This window comes from Molothrus aeneus, chromosome 7, assembly GCF_037042795.1.
Source record: "Molothrus aeneus isolate 106 chromosome 7, BPBGC_Maene_1.0, whole genome shotgun sequence".
NCBI lineage: Eukaryota > Metazoa > Chordata > Aves > Passeriformes > Icteridae > Molothrus > Molothrus aeneus.
In genome coordinates, this window is record NC_089652.1 from 27,634,200 (window position 1) to 27,655,864 (window position 21,665).

At 43.1% G+C, this 21,665-nt stretch overlaps 1 protein-coding gene across 7 annotated transcripts in view; it reads left to right on the plus strand.

The window, feature by feature from the left end:
• The window catches only part of SLC15A2 (solute carrier family 15 member 2), a 61,866-nt gene that overhangs the window by 27,158 nt on the left and 13,043 nt on the right, over nt 1-21,665 (plus strand). For 6 of the 7 annotated variants that reach the window (XM_066553107.1, XM_066553105.1, XM_066553110.1 and 3 more), the window contains 14 exons: nt 691-768; nt 3,366-3,448; nt 4,440-4,526; nt 4,842-4,931; nt 5,264-5,308; nt 7,549-7,581; nt 8,640-8,728; nt 10,348-10,429; nt 12,352-12,477; nt 12,841-13,005; nt 15,624-15,670; nt 17,767-17,877; nt 18,959-19,055; nt 21,504-21,650. In XM_066553107.1, coding sequence (XP_066409204.1) covers nt 691-768; nt 3,366-3,448; nt 4,440-4,526; nt 4,842-4,931; nt 5,264-5,308; nt 7,549-7,581; nt 8,640-8,728; nt 10,348-10,429; nt 12,352-12,477; nt 12,841-13,005; nt 15,624-15,670; nt 17,767-17,877; nt 18,959-19,055; nt 21,504-21,650 — 1,280 coding nt within the window. The remainder of the gene's footprint in view (nt 1-690; nt 769-3,365; nt 3,449-4,439; nt 4,527-4,841; nt 4,932-5,263; nt 5,309-7,548; nt 7,582-8,639; nt 8,729-10,347; nt 10,430-12,351; nt 12,478-12,840; nt 13,006-15,623; nt 15,671-17,766; nt 17,878-18,958; nt 19,056-21,503; nt 21,651-21,665) is intronic. The other variant, XM_066553111.1, reaches the window with a different exon arrangement.

The following is a 21,665-nucleotide window of genomic DNA, read 5'->3' on the forward strand; positions in this document are numbered from 1 at the left end:
AGACAGAGTCTACTCCTGGTTTGCTGTTTGCAGTCGGAGCACGGTGCAAGATCTGACCTGGTCCAAGAGGCACAGGTTTCAGTGACCCAGAGCTCAGATTGATGCAACCCATGCTGTAACTCACCTGGTTTCCTAATGGGTTGCTGCAAGACCTGACATTTGAAGTAGGCTGCCCTAGTGAGATTGGTGGTGGTGAGAAAGGGAACTGGAGTTCTGGGGCTTATCCTGGGCTCCCACTTAAACAATGCAGGCATTGGCTTCCTCTTTGTCCACTGTAGGTCGCTATGAAAACAGATTCAGGTTTTTCATTTAAGACTGATGCAGCACAGTACTGGTTATTTAGATCTAGTCAAATACAGAATGGCTTCAGGTTATTTGAAATGTTGTGCTTTTTCCCCTCAATTACAGTTCCTAGTACTTCTTTATACCTATTTGTCTGCCCCCTCCCTTCTACTGTTTGCATCAATATTCCATTATCAGCTGCTTTTGCTGGCAGACACTAACCCTGCTTCCAAATTGTCTTCATCAAGGGAGGACAACTGTTTCAAGGAGATTCAATTCACAGTGTCAAGCACTAGCAAAGAAGATTTAAAACCAGGGGAGGTGACTGATTTAGGGAATCAAATCAAAAGCCCCAGTAACATAAGTCTAGATGTAATGAGCTGCTTTTATTTCTGACTTCTTTTTCAGGGGATGTGAAATGTTTTGGAGAGGATTGTTATGCACTGGCTTTTGGTGTCCCAGCAGCACTGATGGTGTTGGCACTTGGTGAGTGGAAATAGGAGTTACCAGTTTTGAGTCTGTGGATAGATGAGAAAATGCACAAATTCACTAATTCTGGATGGATACTGTGATGGGAAATGAAAGGGTTCAAGGTCACCTAACAATTCCCAGTTCAGAACCGCAATAAATAGCAGTAGTTGATGGATGGTGGGCTGAGCATGGTTTTACTGTTATCTTTTATTGTGATTCTGTTAAGGGGGTGGTCTCATGGATGTTTCACAGTATAATTACTTTGCTCTAATGCAAAGGCACCAAAATGATTCTCCTGATGGCTTGCAGCTTTGCCTATGAGCAGACATGGCCTTTGAGCTGCAATCTGAGCGGTCCTTAGAGATCCCCAGCTTATAGAACAGAAGCTTAACATGGTACTTCTAACCTTTCCATGGGCTTCCTGCAGCTCAAGGCCATCTTCAATGGCTCAGATTTCTGCTGCTGAATCTGTGCTGCAGAAGGAGCTAGATGAGATGTTAGTTTGTTCTGAGCTGTCTTACTTTGCTTGGCTGAAGTAATTCCCACAATTGCAGTGACAACTTATTATTATGTTGCAATAAAAAAATCCTTATTGTCCAAGTGTCAGGAGACAGCCACAATCCCTGTGCTTCTTAACACTTGCATCTTAGCCCCATTAATGTACTTGTCAAGATTTCTTCTTCAGCCTTTATAAAACATTCAACGATCTCCCCATTTTTAATGTTACTCCTTTGGTAGCCAGTACAGAGGACACCCCATCAGCTTTAGTATCACAGCTGCAAGCTCTGAGAAGACCAGTTCCCTTATTATACTGCATGTGTGAGCTTTTGACACAGTATGGGGTGACTTCTCATTCAGCTTGTTACCTTCACTGAGAGACCAAGCAGTTGTGTGATTTCACTGCAGCATCTGGGATTTGAAAAGTTTGTCCCCCAGAGAATGTGAGTGTTGCTGTTTCCACTCAAATTTCCATCAGGGAGAAGAATCAGGAAACTGAAGAAATGTCATCAGGCCACAGCTAACATTGCAGCAATTATTTTCAAAAAAGTGCATGGTCACGGGCCTGAGAAGGTTCTATTTTCCCCTGTGGCCTGTTCCTATCAGTTGAGGGCCCCACTGTGTGCACCATGCTGTGCTGAATGTTTCTAGCACAGCAGTAGTTGCCCAGGGGAAAATGAACGTGTAAATGTTGCAGTTTCAGTGAGGGCATTGGTGGAAATGTGTTTTTAGCTAGTGTCCTGCTGCCAGATTCCATGTCCTGCCTGGCAAAGCAGCTCTCTGTTCTTTTGTAACATGCTAAAATGCTCTGGGAAGTGATATATTTGACTATGTGAGTAGCATGCAGAAGTGGAGAAAATACCCTTTTGGCCCTGACTGGCACTCTCCCTGTGTTGATGGAAGGCAAGGATAGGTTTAGAGGCAGATTTAGAGCGAGATTTTCTGGGCTGCTACTGCTCCTGAAGGATGGGGTAGATTGATACCATTTAATTCCAAATTCTAAACCTAAAGCAGGAACATAAGCTCCCAAAGGAGTCAATGGCATCACCAAAAGGTGTTCAGCAAACCTAATCACATTTTTAAAAGCACGAACATCTTCACAGGGAAATGCTAAAAATTACGTAGTGCAGCTACCCACTCTGGGTGACTTGCACAAATGCAAAGTGCTACTCACCTAAACTGACTTCAGAGGTGTCTCAAGTTCTGCAAGTCAAACCTGGATGCTAACGGTCTTCATAATCAGGTAAAAGCAAAGGTGTGTTCCCTGCAGTGTCTCAGGCTTCCTGTGTTAGGACAGAAGTATCTGCTAGTCTCTATTGCCTATGGACTGACCCAGACAACTGGGTAGTTTTAAAAGTTCAGGTTAGTTAATTATATGGATTTCATGCTCAGTTTTAAGGTGCTTCTCCCCACTAATCTCTTTGGAATTCCAGTGTCCTCGAAGACTCTCATAGAACTGGATAAATTATACACAATCAGGTAACTCCATCTCTGACAGGATTTTGCAGTCTCATTGTGATATTCTTCATGCTTTGAGGGAGAAAACCAGGATAAAACAGTATCTTAAATTGTATATCCCTTTGTGGAAACCATAAATGGAGGTAATTTCTGTTAACATCTCTGTGTGAGGCAGGGATCTTTGGGCAGTTTCCATTGAAATGTGTATGAGATGCAAGTGCACAGGGCCTGTGTTGTATCTGGATTAATCCTTACAGGTTTCCAATGGGTGAGGGTTGATTTCCAACATCAGGTGCAGCAATTAAATGTGGATTGTACTATAAGTTTCGTCTACAAAAAGCATAGACAAAGTGAATTTTCAAAGTTTTGTTTCCCAGAGTGAATCAGATGTGGAGGTGCCTATTGTGCCAGAGCAGATATTAGGACAGTGGTGACTTTCTAGGGATCACACTGCCTCTTGTAGGATGTTGCATTTTCTTCCATCTGTAGGCATTAAAGGACTACTGTATATTCATTTAGTTAGAAGTGCAATCCTGTGTGCCCCAAGGGCAGAGCATTTCTGTTGAATACAGGGGTGGGTGATCCTTCCCTGAAGCCAGTGCAGGATTGAGCTTCAGCCATGCGAATCCACATTTGGATAATAATTTTTTTTTCAGTTGTGTTCATTGCTGGAAGTGGACTGTACAGAAAAACACCACCACAAGGAAATGTCTTGCTGGAAGTGTGCAAATGCATTGGTGTAAGTATGTGTAATTTTCTTTTTCATGTGTGAGTCAGAGGTTGCAGGACAAAAAGATGCAAAGAGAAAGGGGAGGTGACTTTTGGAGTTCTTCTCTATGCTGCTTTGGGATGTCTTGCTGATGAGCTGTAAGGACTTAGAAACACATTTAGGTCCTAGTTTATTTTTTCATCTTTTCAATTGTTTTCCCTTAGCTCCACGAACTGTTCAGTTGAAGTCCACCTAATAGAACCACAAGTGGCAGATGCTGGTGGAAACTGAACTGAAAGGAAAATTCAGAAACTCAGAGAGTATCAGATATATGACTTCCTTTTTATTCAGTTGAATAATTTTTCTGAACTTTATCAGTTCAGCAGACAGTAATAGCACACATTCACATTATGGACATTCAGCATGTTCATGTAAATGCAAGAGACACTTGCTGAAGTTGCATTAGAGCCTTATAAATTGTTTTTCATGGTGTGTGAGCTGAATACAGTATGTGAAAAATACTCTCTTATTATTAGGTGGATAATGATGTTTCTATTTCAGGAAGCTGTTGCTAACAGCAGATGTTTTCTCTTTATCTAGGTCAGTCCTAGTGCCAAATTTACCTTGGGGAAACAGGCAGGATCTTAAAGACAGGATTTCTAAGTGAGGTCTGCCACTTTTTTTGTCAATGTGTTCAGTGACTGGAGCACACAGCATAAACAGGCCAGGAGCTGGACTTCATTGACCCTTGTGGTACCCTTCCAACTCAGGATATTCTAAGATTCAGTGATCCTATGATTCATTGCCCCTTCATACCTTTAATCAACCGGTGTCATAGAAACTTCCCTGCAGATAACTCATCATAAAGCCTCCAATCTAAGACTTTAGAGGTATCCAGCAACCCACCCCCTCGATGTTCTGGCACTACTTACATTTGGAGATGGGGAAGGTAGCCTTGAGTTGGGAGTGTGACAAGGGCAGGTACGGCATGAGTGAGTTACTCACCTGTTTTTCTCCCTAGTTTGCTATTAAAAACCGGCTGAAAAACCGCTCCCCTGAGATTCCAAAGAGAGATCACTGGCTGGACTGGGCTTCAGAAAAATACTCAGTGAGTGATGCTCTACCTGGTAGGTTTGGAGTGGGAAGGGGGAGATAGGCAGACAGACAGGGGAGAGAGTAGGACTAGCCTGGCCACACCATTCCTCACATGCATTTTCCTGTCCCTTCCCACATCTGTACTCTCCTGACCCTTAATGGACAGTTTAGGTGCTGCACTGAAATTTAGAAATGCAAACATACCCCACGTCACAAGGAAGAGCAATGGAGAACTGCCATGCAGAAAGAAATAGGAGTTATGCTTTGTGGCTTGAATCACCTGTGGGCTTTACACCCCTGCCTTACCTTTTTGCATGTTCCCTTTTAGAAACAGCTGATTGGGGAGGTCAAAATGGTGACTCGTGTTCTCTTCCTCTTCATACCACTGCCAATGTTCTGGGCCCTGTTTGATCAGCAGGTACAGTACAGTGGGTACAGCTCTGCCTGCCGGCCTTGGTTGGCACCTCTGTCCTTTTGGGGTAATTCCAAAGCATCCTGGGGACACAGCATGCCATATTCCTACCAAGTGTCCAGGGCCTTCCACCATCACTCCTGGTCAGCCCTTCAGAGTCCTGCCAAGTGTCTGGCACAGGAGAATGAGAGGGGAGAATGTGCCGTGCCTAATGACAAGTGTTACAGGGAAGGGAAGGAATAGATGGGAAATAAGACCTCCATCACTGTCATCTTCTCCGTGTTTTCTAGCCCCATAGAACATCTTGAAGGCTTCACTGCTGTCTGTTTTCTCTTTAGGGATCCAGGTGGACTTTGCAAGCCACAAAAATGAATGCTGATTTTGTAAGTACTTAATGTCATCAGGGCTGGTAAGACTAGTAGTAACATCCCTGCTCTTGCTTATTAACCGGAGTCTTGCAGTACTAAGAGCGTCTGCTTGGTGAATCTGGGTGAGTCTCACTTCTGGTGATTAGAAGCCAGAGGCTCTGTTCATGCAGCCATGTTCAGTTCATCACAGCTCATCTCAGCTAGAAGTGAGGGCTGGGGAGATCAGCAGCCTACAAGGTCAGGGGTGCTGACCTGCTGGCAGCCAGTGGCCCTGTGACCTCGAGCAGGTGGGATTTTCAGCCTGCTGCCCCCATGGAAGGCAGACAAGTCACTCAGCCCTTTTAAGGTGTGACTAGAGCTGTTGTACATTTCTGCACTGGATCACTTGGTGATACGTTAATGAAGCCTCTCAAAACCAGCAGGAACCTTGTCTATATGTTAAAGATGTGATAGGGATTAATTAGCTAGTTTCCATAAAGGTCTTCAAAGGTGTGAATGGCTAGAGTAGCAGATAAATGTAGATCAGCTATCTGCCTGAAGGTGTCCCCACACTGGGGACACCTTCAGGCAGTTTTTCAGCCCCATATGTGTTTTAATAGGCCATCTACATCTGTTTAGACATATATGTTTTAACAGGCCATCTAGCTCTTGCCTGCAGGTGCTCACATCAAAATCTAGGATTTTAAGTGTCCATTTTTCAGTTTAAAATTGTCTTAAAGCCACAAATCTGAGACCTTCTATGTCACTCCTGTTAAATTTGGGCTCTCAATATGTGATACTCATTAGGCTTAATTAGTTCAAATGAGGCATGAAAAAGACTACACCTTGGGTAATATTTATCCACCTCAGAAAGACAGAACAAAGTCCATGCAGTCTATGTGATGTATATCTAAAACATTAGTTTTCTGGTGTTTTGCTCACATGCACTTAGTGATCCATTAGCAGGAGAGCTAAGTATCACCAGGTGTCACTACTGGCCTCTCCCAGGTGAGGAAAGATAGATTCAAGGCTTTTTTTTTTTGTCACACCAACTTGGATAGCTCCTTGGCTTTTGTTTCAGTCTCCTCTGCTCTCCCCTCAAGAGCTGCCCCACCTCAAGAAGGTGAAAATAAACTGCAGCATTGGAATGATCCCACCCTTAGGCTTGTTGAAGTTCATGTTTGTAAAACTCATTGACTTTCAGTTCTGTAGACAAGGGCTCAGCTAGGAAGTCTGGAATCAAACAGGGAATGATTTAGTGTCAGATGAAGTATTTGCAGGCTCATTTCCTAATGGCACATTTCTATAGTGTGTGCAAAGTAGCAGGAGAGGGTATTTGCCTGGTATTTTTCCATTCTCCCAGGATGCAGCTGTGGGCAGAGACAGGCAGCCAGTCTAGACTCTGCTCAGGATAGGACTGGCAGACAGGAGAGAACCCCCCAGTATTTTCTTGGAAAGACATTATTTCCTTCATAATTTCTTCCCTCCTGCACTCTTCCCCCTGACCCTGAACCCTTCCCCCCCCATCTTCTTCATTTTAATTTCAAATGAAAAGCATTTAATGGAGTTCAGAAAACCACCAGTCCCTCCCTGGGGACAGGTCCATGGTTCCTTTTGGAGTTTGGGATCCCTCATCCATCCATTCCTGTTGACCTTGCCCATTTGTGGGGCTGGGATAGTGATGCAAGTGTGAGGCACCTCTTACAGCCCTGAGGACTCCTGCCTCAAACCTAGAAGGTGCAGTTGTCCAAAGCCTCTTAGATGCAGACGGGGGGAGGAAAGAGGTGTTTGTGCAGCCCACTGGCTCAAGGATGGTCTTCTATTATCCTTTGGGGAACCTGGGAGAAATCATGGGGTCCTGAAACTTGGGAACACTCACTTATAGGATTGGGGCTTTTCACTTCATAGAAGCAGGGAGGGAGGAAGCTGTAAGCCTGCCTCCCAGCTTGGACACTTAACACCCCCATCCTCCTCCCCTCACCTAGTTCATGGCTCAGCCAGCCTGAAGGATGGGCCTCAGTACCTGTCACAAGCTGTGTCACAGCTGCCAAATACCAAGGATTGAGTGCAGCTTCCTTCTGCAAAATGATCTTATTAAACACTGTGTCCTTAGACAAAAAGTGTCAAGAACACAATATCAGCTGCTAAAGCCAACATAAAGCATTTGAGGAAACCACCTTGGCTGCAAAGGCCTCTCTGGGACCGATTACTTATTTACCATATGCACTGATATGTTATAGTGTTTATGAATCACTTGGACTGTCTTTTTGTTTCAGGGAATATATGTCCTTCAGCCTGACCAAATGCAGGTAAAAGACATTACAGGGTAGGAAATAAGCCTTTGAATGTATCTTCTTCTTTTCTCTCATTTATACTTTTCTCATGGGACCAGTGGCCATTCTCTGCTCCTTTTCAAGGTGATAGCAGTGCTCCTGCTGCTTGCTGTGGTGTGGCTTCTGCTTTATTGTTGACAGGCTGCTTTGCAAGCTTGGGGTTCAGAAGACCCTGAGGATGTCCTAATGCAGAAATTGACTCCTGCAGAACAGTGCAGAGGTGTGGGGTAACATACCACCATAATAATTCTTGAGGTAGTGCTGGCATGTGGAGAATACAACATGTATCTCCTTTTAACAGGCTCCTGTCCTGGGATGAACGTTGTTCTTGAAATATGTTTGGTTCCTCCCTTTCTACAGGGGAGATGAAAACATGAAAGCAAGATGGTGCTATGTTGTCACAGTTGACTACAATTCTTATTGTGAATAGCTCTGGAGAAATTCAAAGCTGTTCTGTTCCCTGAAATCTTCCTTTGGAACTGAAACAACATTTCTCCCTGCTTGTTCTTCATTGCTCTCTATTTTCTTGCTTTGCCACTTCTGGCTGGCAGACAAGCTGTGCCCCTACCAGGAGAAACTTTGTTCCTGGGGGATTACTTGGTTGTGTTGAAGTGTGAGAAATTGCCAATCTCACAGAATAGTGCCTGTTCCTCTGGGATTTTGCCCAAGATGTTTCCATTGTTGCTGATTTGTTGTAAAGTCCCACCACAGCACCAAAGGTCACCTGTCTCTATTGTCAGTGGGGTTTGTACTCTTTAAAAACATCATCTTTCAGTTCTCTCTCCAGGGAAACTGGGCCAGTGATGTTTTCTTGCCTCTTGGAGAGGAGGATATGAACAAAATATATTCATGCCTGTGAAAACTAAATAGCAGAAGCTGTTAAGTGCAAACTGTGATTATATTTTAAAAGGAGGTTTTAAGTGTTTGTCCATGTCCCTTCTGTAATGGAATTATTTCTGGAGGACAGTGCTTTATGGGTTTAATTACTAAAAGTTGCTTTCTAGTCACTGAACTCCCATTCTTTTGTATTGCAGTTCTTAAATCCACTTCTTATTCTTGTCTTCATCCCAATTTTTGACTTTGGGCTCTACCCCCTGATAAACATGTGCAAATTGAATTTCACGTAAGTACTTGGGGACAGTGCAGATACACCTGTGCTTTTTCTTTTGCTGTAAATGTGAAGAATAGCTTTTAAGGAAGAGAAACACAAATTTCCATTCACCTTTCCCAATACTTGAGTATACTTCAGTCCCAAGAGGCAGCATCACCCTCTTCCACAGAAGGGAGTGACTAATTTCCCCATGGAAATGCCAGAGGGTAAAACTCAATGTTGGATTCTGCTCTGTACAGATTTTTCCAAAAGCAGATACGAGTAGTCTCATTTTGAATTTGATCAACATGTTTTCCGCCTTGTTTCCCAGGTCATGCCTAAATAATTCCCTCCCTGAGAAGTCCCCATGGGACCAAATTCATGGTCCCATGCTGGGTAGGATCTTCCACGTGAGCCAAGCATTTTATCCTTAGTCTATGTTGGCAAGAAGTGCAGTGTAATAGAAGCAGACCTCAGGTTGTTTATGACACCCACTTTATGCAATTTGTGTAAATTAACTTCAGAGTATCTGTATTCTGCCTCTGTGGACTGATGCCCTGTAGCAGTGGAAGTACATTATGTGCACTCTTGGAGTGCCTTTGTCAGTGGAATTTCAGCTGAAAGGACACAAGTTTCTATGCCCGAGCACCACTTCTGCATGTGAGCCATAGCATGGGAAAGGGTAATGAGTGGGGTGACTGGCTTAAAAAGCATATTCCAAATCCAAACTAAAATGCTGGACAGACAAAACCACATAAAATGGGGGTGGCAGGTGCCTCAGAAGCCTTCCCCTTCACCCTGCTGGTGAAGGGGAAGGCTTTCCCACCATCTGAATTACTTGCACCTGAAGACATATCAAAAATATTGTCCAGCCCTGCAGTGGTGCCCCTTTTGGAGGATACACATCAGAGCCTGTGATTCTCCCTGATACCATTGTGAGCCCACGGCCTGGACTGTGCCTTGACTTGGCAGAAAACTTCCTGATCCAGAACCAGATTTGTCTCAAATCTCAACAACTCAATACTCATATTGAATCTGCTGTTCTGGACATGAATTATGATTATATATTATTGATTTATATCAGATTTTCTCACGTAATTCTGGTAAAGTTGCACTAGCTTTGCCTTGAGTTTAAAAGAAAGCTCTTTATTTCCTAGAAATGTAAATGTATTGGCATGAGAAATAACCCAGAATGATGCCCCAGATGGTCAGAAACATTGAGGACATAAACTACACATTTTTCTATTCCTTATTCCCACTGCTAAATAGAATGTTACTTTTCCTTTGCCTTTCCCAAAAGGGACTTGAAGATACATAATTTCTGGTGTTCCTTCCAACATCATAGATTAACATAAAGTCATGAGCTATTCCCACTAGAAGAGCTGGGAAAAAGATAATATGAAACTTGCAAGGAAGGAACTTCTTTTCATGGCATATCAGTTTTAATTGGCCTCAGTGAGTGCTGGCCTCATGCAGAATAATAAAATAGTTTTAAGTTAAGAGATTGGCAATTTAAACAGCCTGTCATCCTGAGTGCCACCTGTCGGACAGTTTATTACATGGTTCTGGCACATCTTTGGCTCTGACGAATGGTATTCTATAGTTTAAATCACTTTTTTTCCTTAATGGCACCTCTTTCATTTGCTCCATAGACCTATTAGGAAAATGGCAACAGGTATGATCCTTGCAGGGCTGGCATTTGGACTTGCAGCCATTATAGAAGTCAAAATAAATGTAAGTAAAGCACAAGGCATTCCTCAGAAATACTTTCTTTCCATGGGTTGTTATTAGTGATGTCTGGTAGATAATCCTTTAAGCCGTTGTGCTCCTTGATCAAAGTTTGTAATGTTTTCTTTACAACTGAGCATACTGATCCAGTTGCTAATGATAATTCTTACCTTGTCTACTTTTCCCTCTCTTTGTCTCTGTGTCTTTCTTTCTAGTCTTTGCAGTTTTGCTGTGCTGGTCATCTGTATTGGTCTATATTCTAGATTTCCATCGTCAAAATGCTTGACAGACATCTAGTTAATGCTAGTGATTAATTTCCAAAAGGTAGTCTGTTCTCTCTCCTATTTCTTGCTGTAGCTTGCCTATACTTTTCTGTTTGGGGTCTTTTGTGTGTGTGTGGTGGTTTTGGTTTTTTATTTAATTGTTTTAAAATTTTAAAATGTAATCACTTTCCTTTATGATGCTTTATGATGGGGATGGCTTTTTTTACAAGCCAAAGTGTTTCTCTGGAGAGGCAGATGAATGCTGACACAGACATCAGGGACTGCCAGGCATCCCCAGAGAGGATGGCAGCACATCTCTTATAAATTCCATGTTAGCTCCTGCAGATTTGTACTGTTTGTTTCTGGTTCATGACCAGCATTGTGTAGACTTTGGCTGACCTTTGTCTCACAAAAGTTACTATAGGATTAATTTTTAAAGCTTCTATGTATACTTAAAATGTTCTGTTAGAGTGGCTGGCTCACAGCCCTGGATTAACATCTGCTGGTTCCTCAGGTGAATCCCCTAACGAGCCTCCCACTGAAATGAGACTGTGTGGGTTCAGGTCTTTTTTCTGATCTCTTTATGTGAGCAAAGAAATGCTCTCATTGCCACCACCAGAATCTCTGGCCAAGCACCAAAGTTTGCTCTGGCTGGGGGTGAGAGGTTCCCTCTGCCTGTGCATGAAAATTTTACCCTAAAGGCATTTTAAGATCTAGCAAAGAGGAGGGTAAGATGGTCCACCTTCACATGACTGTGGGTAGCAGAGGTGAAAAGCTACAGTAATGGAATTTGCTGGATAATATTATCTGCCTGTTGGTCCAGAGCAACATATGGATACAAGGAAATCAGCTCATTCTGACTTCTTTGGCAGTGTGTCTCCCCACCCAGTTAAGTTCAAAATGCCCTGCCTGCAATACACAAATTATCAGATAAGATAGAAGAAAAATAAATAGCTCTGCAGTATTGCTTGCAGCTACTTGAAAATAAAATGAGAAAAAAAGAGAAGTTAAAAAAAAATATTAGCTCTGCAGGTAGTACAAGGCTGACACTGATTGATGTACTCTTTCTAGGAAATGGTTCCTGACAGGAGGAGATACCTCAGTGCTGGAGGCATCAGCTTACCTCTCTCAGAAAACAAGGAATAATATCTATACAGTCAGCTGTATAGATAGCAAGGTCCAGTAATGCAAAAGCACTGATTACAGACATGAAGCTGGACTGGGATTTTCAAAACTACTTAACTTCTGGTCTGATTCTTTTCCCAGTCACTGACTGCAGTGGGAAATAATTATTCTTGTCACTGCTTTTGAAAGCCAAGCACAAATTTTTTCATTCTGATATGGCAGTTGGTTAAATCCAGGCATGAGGGAGCTGTATAATGAAAGTTGTGACATTGTTCTACCTCCTCAGTAGGTGTGCAGTCTGTACACTTAGTGGTGTGAAGAGCAATTTTTGGGAGGAATGATGGGTTGGCCATTGAGCTACTATGAGGAAACCTCCCTAAAAATGATTTATGTTCAGTTTTCTCTGAGTGCAACTTCTGTTGAGGAAGGGATGGAAAAGTGTCATTACAGAGAGGAAGACTATTATGGCTAAAAATGAAGAGATATTAACGTGCTAATAAAGCATACAGATGGCACTTTAAAGCCTTTTACTTTAATTAGGAAACCGATATGCCTCGACTTGTCCCAAAAGAAAGTTTAATTCGGGTCCTGAATTTGGCAAAGAACCCTGTTCAAGTGGCAATCCAAGATAAGGACCTATTTCAGCAGCCTGTGGAGTCTTTTCAGGTAAGCATATATTTGGGACTGAAAGGCCTGACTTGCATGTCATTGAAGAAAGGATGGAGATTTTTACAGGCATTTTCTAATAAAGCCCACAGATGCAAAAGCTTGTTCTGCTCCATTGCCCTAGAAGTGCATGGGAATAGCTTTACAAATGAAGCATAATATCTCTGTTGTATGAAACAGAAATTGAACATTTGGAGAAGAATTTCCCCAGCAAAGGATACACCTTACATTCACCTGTAATTAGGAATAGAGGATAACAGGATTACAGACTCCCTTAAAGAGGGGATAGTGTTGCACCTGGTAGGAAAATACAAATCCTTTCTTATCTGAAGAAAGTATAACCAAGTTTATTTTCTTCCACAGAACCCAGCTGAGTACTCAAAATTAATATTGAATGGAGAGCAACAGAGCCTTCACTTCACCCTGCAACATCAAGGATTGACTCTTGCTTTTAACTACACCGTGAAGGAAAAATCAGTATACAGCTTAATTGTTTTTGAGGCAGAAGGAAGCCTATCAAGCCGCTTAGTGAGTGTGGGAGTGAAGTGTAAATACAGTATTAATTCAATGGCTGTGATGCTACAATGGGGTGATAGGCTCATTAATTCATTTGCTCAGTTGCAATGTCTGTCTGATTGCTCTCAGATGGTCTAAAACTCACTTCTTAGCTAGAGGCACTGGATCTGTACACATTTCTGCTGGTTGATTAATAGAGGCGTTGTGGCATCTGAGAGTTTCTGGGCACACTTTAATCCACTGAGTGCTGCAGTGGGAGAGCAGAGTCATGCCTGCTAGGCAGCAGAGCTGGAGAAAGCTGGGGAAACAGAGCCAGGGGTTTTCCCCCAAGATGGCTCTATAAAGCAAAGATGTTAAAGAGGCTCTAGGGCTGGCCATGGAATAAAAGCATCAGAGGAATGATTCTGGGATTAGTTATTGCAAGTGTTTAGTGAAAAAGCACAGAAGGCCCATTTGTTTTGCTGAACAGAATAAATGATTAAGCTCATTTCAGGCTCTGCAGCAGAGCTGGCTGTATTTGGACTTTTGTGTATTTCTGCAACAATCAGAGAGGGGCATATGGGATGTATAGGGCAGATTCTGATACCTTTTATGCATAGCTGTATCCTAAGAAGATCTCTTGAAATTCATGGTGTTAGTGCACATTGTGGCAGGTGTGTAAATGCCATCAGAATCTGTCCTCATGCTAAAATATCCATTCTCTTTGCAGTTCCTGAGCCTTTTACCTTGCAGGGTAGCCATACCAAGCATTCAATATTATATAGTAGAAACCATATAACTTTTAAAAAATTAATTTAAAGAATTTATTTTGTCATAGCATCAAGGTTTTTTGCTGATGATCAGACTTTTTGATTTGGAGTCTGGGGCTCAATAGCACACAAAGTTTCCCTGTGACCCTGAAAGCTGTGTGCTGTTTCTTTAGGAAATGGATACTTGTGATTTTCATACAGTCTTTAAGAAGCAAAAGCCTTCAACAGGTTTGGAGCATAGCAATCTCAGACCTCCAGTACATCTATGCTGCCCCAGCTGTCTAGACTGTGCTTAAATTAATGCCCACCCTGGCACAGGCAGGCTCTCATGTGCTGGGAAACATCTGTGCTGTTGGGTGATGCTATTGACCTGTCATTCACAGCTCTAGATAAGGGAGATGTGGAAGACAGTGTGATAAATGATACTTTTCCAGCATTGCAACACAAGGAAAACAGTGCCAGCATCACTGCTGTGTTGCAGGGCTCACCCTCGAGTTACCTCCCTCACTGCTGGGTTGGCCCACTCACTCAGGTGGGAGTGCTTTCCTGGAAGAATCCTATCTCAAATTGGTTTCTTCTCCTTTGTGGGCTGTTGAGTAGGCAGGAAATGAATTTGAGAGCTCTGGGGATCATCAGTGAAAACGAGTAATAGTTTGGCTGGTCTGTCTGCAAGGAATGAGAGTATTCATCCCCATGTGTCTCCCATGGAAAAAAAATGATGTTGCTGTTTATTATTTATTGCTCTGACATTTATTATTCACTGTGGCTATTTATTATTTAGGGCATATGTTATTTGTGGGTAGCATATTACTCTGAAGTACAATAGACATTAATAGATATACTGAAATTCTGGATCCCTGGTCTCAGAAACTCAGGGGTTTGCATCAGGAAAAAAAGTGTGGAGAAAGGGCCAGAAAATTTTGAGAGAGAGCCAGTTTCTAAAGTCCCTCTTGGCTTGCCTGGGTTCCATCTGTGGGCAGTGCAAATTGAAATTGCCCTGCCATCTTCAGTGGACATGGCACAGCTCTGGATTTCTACCAGCCAAGAGCTTTGCTTTGTGTTCTTTTTTTGTGACATACAACCTCCAGGGCAGGGCTGTGACTTAACTGCGTTTTTTCAGTGTTGTACACCAAACAGGTTTCTCCAAATGAGTGTCAATTAACTATCTAGCTGCTGTGCTAGCTGTGGTCTCCAGGAGAGACACTCTCACTCCCCAGTGTGCCCATCCAGATGGCCATTGCAGGGACCTGTCTGCAGGGATCTGTTTGTGAGCACAAACAAGCGTCTTGGTTTCTCCTACTCTGTGCCTGCACATTACAACAGTTTAATCTCTTGAGTATTGAGGATCAGGGAAAGCATGAGTGATGCATGATCATCAGCAGAGTAACCTAGCAGTTCCTCTCAGCTTTAGACTTCTGTGAAGTCTATGAATATGACAAGAATCAGGGTCTGAAAGTTAGGCATTTGCAGATTTTTTAGGAGTGATGCACTTAAGTTTGATTGTAAGTAGTCACTGAAAGATGCTAATGTGGATAATGCTCTCTTGCTAGCTCAAGATCAAAAAATACTTTTTTTGGAGAGTGTTACATGCCTCAGTAGAAGGGTGACTGGCTGAAACTCAGCAGCCTTTGTTACAGAAGAGATGAGGAGAAAAGGTATGATCTCATCCTAAGCCATTGGAGGAGATGAAGTTTTGCCATTGGCTTCATTGTACCAGGGCTCCCCAGCTGTGGCCTGATGTAAAGCTTATGTGAGAGTCCAGTCAATTTCCACAGGCTTTGCAGCACGTGTGTAACTCTGCAGACACCACTGTTGTCTGCCACACATTGTAAGACAGCATTAATAAATATGTTTGATGGTTTTTTTTCTTCCTCTCTTTAGATTACAGACTTGGAAGCAAAGCCAGAAAATGGTTTGGCAGCTGTTAGGTAGGAATGGGGTTTTTTTTTTGAGGATTTGGCGGTGGTTGGGAGAGGGAAAGTGCTTTTGTCTAATGCATCTGTATGTAACATAGCCCAGATGTTCTTGGGTTGGAATCCAGTCCACACTTCTCATGCAAGACTTGGGTGTCAGCTGTGGAGGCTTGACAGAGTGTCACCTCCCACACATGCCATGCAGAGCTGAGAACTATTGCTGCTCACTGCCTAGGGTAGTCTGGGCTCTGATGGCAACATAAAAGAGCTCCTTCCTTGGAAAAGTGGCAAATTCATCTCCCTGATGAAAGGGAAGCAGCAATTTGGATAGGAGCTGTTGCTATGTCCTTTGCAAATTGGCCAACCCATGATGTTCACCCAAACTCATGTACAAGTGTCTACTAAATTGGATGCAGCAACAATTTTACATCCTCATAACAATTCAGCTGGGCATTGGACTCGCTTAGTGCACTCTTCCTAATTTGAGCTATCCCATTTAGTCCATGAACACTCCTGTTCTGGTTTGTGCTGGCTGCTGAGGTGCAAAAGATGCAAATTTGCAAAAAAACCTTCAAAAAACAAAACAAACCACCAAACCAAAACCAAACAGACAAAACCAAAAAAAACCCCAAAAACCCCAAAAAACCAGGATTCCAGCTAGACTTTCTAGAGGATTTGGGCAAGGTGAAATTAGAAAAAAAAAACAAAGCAACAAAATGAACCCACCACAAAATAAAAACAAAAAACCAACCAAACAAATAAAACCTTAAAATCAATGTCCAACCCCTTTATCTGAAAACCTGTATAAACAAATTAGGAGAGCAGTATCTCTTCATAGCCCTGTACTTGTGAAGGTTTCTATTGACTAAACACCTTGAAGACTTGATTCAGTCAGAATTTTTTTATATTTTCTTGGGGAGATTTTTGACCAAATCCCCATACTTCCCATTTAAGAATTTGTAAAGAAGTTTCACTAGGAGGAAACTATTTTTGCACTAAAACTTTACTTTTGTTAAGCACTTGACTAACTTCAGGGATTTCACCCCCATTTAAAGAGCTGAAAAGCAAAATATCTTAAAACATAGGTCAAATGAAAAGCATTTGGTTTTACTATCAGTTTTTGAATTGCCAGAAGGAAACTGTCTTTTTTCTATGAAAAAACACCAAACAAACTGTTCCCATATAAGTTTTAGTTTTGATGAAGATATCTTATTATGCTGGAAAACTCCTTGCTGCTGGTAGAGGCTGCTTCTTTGCCAGCATGGTGCACCTGCTCATCAGGATGCACAACTTCAGAGTTTCCTGTGATCAGCTGAGGCTCTGTCCCCTCACAGAGCCGTGGAACAGTCACCATAGTGTCACAGAATGGTCTGGGTTGGAAGGGACCTTGAGATCACCTTGTACCAACACCCCTGCCATGGACAGGGACCCCTCCCACTAGAACAGGTTGCTCAAAGCCCGATCCAACCCGGCCTTGAACATTTCCAGGGATGAGGCATGCACAACTTTGTTGGGCAACCTATTCCAGTATCTCACCACCTTCATAATGAAGAGATTCTTCCTAAAATCTAACACGATTTAACTCTACCCTCTTTCACTTTAAAGGCATTCCCCCTTGTCCTATAACTCCATATCCTTGTAAGAAGCCCCCCTCCAGCTCTCTTGCAGGACCTCTTCAGGTACTAGGAAGATGCTCTTAGGTCTCCCTGGAGCTTTCTCTTCTCCAGGCTGAACAGCCCCAACTCCCTTGCCCTGTCTTCACAGGAGAGGTGCCTCAGCCCTCTGATCATCTTCATGGCCTCCTCAGAATTTGCTGCAATCTTTGTTGGTCTCTGAGACTGGATTGCCAGGAGGTTCTAGACCCCAAAAAATGAGGATCAGTTTTCACAAAAAAGAGAGTAAGAGGGTAAACTAATGCAACAGGGAAAATAATCTTGTATTGAAAAACTAGGCAATGAACCAAACAAATATTTTGGTAACTTGCAGAAGAGACTCTCATAAACTTGTGGAATTATAGAATGCTTTGGGAGAATATGCAAACTTCTAAAGTGTCTGCTATTATGCTTCTCCTGCCCTGTGTGACAGGTCAATGAAATATGGTTTCTTTGCAGATTTGTTAATGCTTTGAGCCAAGATGTCAACCTCACCATCAATAGCAAAAGTTTCATTGTTGTTCAGAAAAACTACAGTGCTTCTGAGTACTCACTGCTGGAGAGGGACATGTAAGTCTCTCTTCCCGAGCTGAAGGTCCTTGCTGAAGCATTTCCTTGGGTACAAAGAGACTTTTCTCAGCCTAATAGCAAAACCTGCATTGCTATTGTCTTGGCATGTGGTTGTGGGGGCAGATGTTTGTAAAAAGCAGAATTATCAACTCAGTGCAGAGCAGGTGCTCCAGGCCACTCGCGTGTGCAGAAGTTTTTATTCACATTATGTGGGGGCCTGGAGGGAAGAGACTGGCCATTCCTGTGCATCTGCCAGTGGAGTAAGGTGGAACATGGTAAAGTCTCCTCTGCCATTTAGTGCCTGCTTTATTTTGTTACTCTCTCAGGCCCAAGCTCCTCGTGTTATGGTGCTCTCAGGGAAAGGCCAGTTCATATTCCACGCTACCAAGTGTTAGTATGTGGGCTGGTAACATCAAGTAGCATTACATGGCTTTGCAGGCTGGGCTTGTTAGACAGGGGCTCCATATGGCCTGGGTTTGGCAGCACTGGAGTTGGCTCTTGTAGGGTATTTCTAGCATTTCCAATGTTTCAAAACAAGCTTCATGGCTTTTCTCTGCATCAGCTCCATCCAAAATATTTATTGCTGCAATTTAGTAGGACGCAGCATCCATTGTGGCAATGCTACCGAGCTTCTGTGCCATCTCGCACATCCAAAACCAGAAGAACAAATATGAAAGCTAATTTGCTCTCTTGAAAGGAAACAAAGTTGCTTATGGGTCCATATCTCTGAGATCCTGTTGACTACTTGTCTGGCCTACATTTCCTGAAGAAATGCAGCAAAATTTCAGGGAGGGAAATAAACCTAAGGGGAGGAAAAAATTATATCAGCGCTAAGAAAGAGCAGAAACCATTAAAAATGTTAGCAATGGCCTGGGTCATTAGGTGAATTCCAGTCAGTGCCCAAGTGCTTCTAGAAAGATAAGATAGCAAGAACTCCAGTGATTGTTTGATGTAAATGCTACTGTATTTTTACATCTTGCATCCTCCCTGCTCCATTTCAGGGGCGTGTTTGATAGCTCTGCTCTGTGTTCTTTGTTTGTGGAACTAACTGGGAAATACTGTCCTTCATCCTTTTATCTAGATATAATGATGGAAAATGCATAACTGAAACAGGAGAGTTCCCCCTGGAGCTAGGGCTGCTTGACTTTGGTGCCTCATACACTGTTGTGATAACTAATGTAAGTGTTCCTATGATGGTCACACACTCCTCTTCTACTCTCTGGTAGTGCTTTTGTTCCTGTGTTAGTGACTCTCCCGTGCTTTGTCCACTCTCTGATCCCTGGGCAGTAGCCCTCTGAAGGCAGCCTGTTATCAAAGGGATTGTGAAAAGTTTTGGTACCTACATTAGTGAGATGAGTGTATATTTGTTCCACCTTACACTGTGATCATGTCACACTGCATGGGTTAAAAAGAATTAAAATCTTTTCCTTGATAGAAATCCTCCATAGAAAATCATGTGATCTGTGGTTTGTGCTGGTCTCATGCCATCCTTGAGTAGTTAACATTGACCCAGAGCACTGCAAAGAGTTATTACCATCTGCCAAGAGCTGGCTCTGCTTAAAATATTGTACCTGGTGGTGCCTCACACTCAAAAAAATTGCAGAAACAGTCTGCTCTATCCTCACATTTAGCTTACTGAACTAAAGTCTGATCTTCCAAGATTTTGTAGATTATGCATAGGGGGAAGAGGGACAAAGTCTTGAGGGAGGAGGTTGGTGAGGTTGTACATCTGTTTCCTCCTCTCACTGTCTGTACAGCTAATTTGGAGCCTAGTATAAAGTCAAGGCTTGGTTTTCTGAACAGCCTAGCCCTGATAAGGTCTGAACACTTCTGAGAGGGTGGGTTCCTTTCCCTGCCTGCCAACCTCTCAGACACACTGCTTCAACCCTGGTCCAGCTGGCTGGAGCCACAGAGATGAACGTGATCAGCTTAGTTCCCATTTTAACCTTTCCACCACAAAGGCACACAGACAAACTGGGTCTGACAGGACACACTGCTAAGCTGCCCTCTGGGACTTTGGCTGCTGTGTTGTGATGAGCAGAGCAAAGTGTTGTCAGCAACTCCCTGGCAGTAGCATCTCCCTGTTGGGCAATTAATGGGAGCTGTTCATGTCTGCAGAGTCCAAATACATTGGGGGAAAAATATAGCCATGAAGCACCTGGCATTTTTTTTTCCAATTCCAGTAGCTGGAGTGGGATGTACAGCCCTGGAGGGAACAAGCAGATGCTGCCATCTGTGAGTGCAGAGATTTATGTACATAAAACACACACACTTGAAGTGATGTTGGCCAGACCCCTCTCCCATGGCTGCAAGCCTCTTTCACCAGATGAGAAACCAGATAGAGAAGTTGCATTAAAAATATAACTCTAAGAAATGGCCCCAGAGCCACTGGTAACAGGGCCAGCTGAGGTAAATGTGTCCCATGTCACTGTGCCAAGGATTCCAGTTTGTGGTCCCATCTGCATAAGTCCCTGCTATAGCCCTGGCTGCTCAGGGTGGCTCTGTGCCTCAGCCCTTCTGAACCCTGTGCTAGTACTTCAATATTTTTCATCCTCTGTTTTTCCATCTCTCTGTCTGTGGTTTCTGCTTTCTGTAGAGAGTTAGTTTGCTTGAGGCCAAGATCACTTTTAATTATTGCAGTGATTTGTACTGAGCCCTGCTCCTCTGCCAGGAGTGCCATATAGAAGAACCAAGAATACAATATATTAGTCTGCTAATGTAGCTGAACTGTGAAACTTAAATCATGGGGATTCTGCCTTCTACCCCGCCTTCCTCAGTGTGCAGTTACAGCATGGTGCTTGTGACATTTCTTTATGGGCTAAAGAGCCATGCACAGCACTCTTCTCACCCCTTTTAGCCTGCGGAAATACAGTCTCTTGATTTGCCTCCCTGGCAATGATTGGTGATTAAGAACATCTCGTAAACATCCCTTGTATTTTCCCAAGTACTCTCCTTAAACACAGGGCTTTCTGCCTGAAGTCATTTCAATCTAGTGTTTTCCTGGCTTCTAGTCAAATCTTTCTCAGCCTCTGAGCCTCTGTGCATCACAGGCAGTATTAATTACACCTGGGGAAAGAAACAAAAATAATTAGGAATACAGCTACCATAACTATCTGAATAGATCTAATATGGAGCTGTCTTTGCTACTCTTGGCATTCCTGAGCTGAATTTGTTTGGGTATCAATGATATCATAGGGAAGTTGTACAGTGCTGATAAGATGGGAGCAGTGACCACATGGATGCAATGAGCGCTTACACCCTCTCATCCTTTTTCAACCTTGGGGAGAGCAGCAGGTCACAGTCTCTGCACTGGAACCTCACAGGCTTTTCCCAGCCCCACTACAGAAGACAACTGGTTGGTTTGCAATAATTCAGGGAATTCTTGTGGTACCTAAATGAGCTGGAATGCTTCCATCCTGCTCTCTCTGCCCTGTGTAGGAGGAGTCATCCTATTCCCAACAGGCTTGAAAATGGCAGGGTTGAGAGCCATAGTTTGCTTCAAAGGCAGGGCTTTTTTTCCACCTTTGCTTAAAACTTTGTTTTTTGGTAAATTTGCTGCTGTTGTCCAGGCTAAGAAAGATCTGATCTTTCAGCAACTAATCAGTGTGCCTTTAATTTCCTGCTAGATTTCTGGAGGTGCTGTTGAGACTTGGAAGTCAGAAGACATCAAAGCCAACAACGTCCATATGGCCTGGCAGTTACCACAATATTTACTGATATCTGCTGGGGAGGTGATGTTCTCCATTACAGGTCTGGCCTTCTCCTATTCTCAGGTACTCCACTTAAAG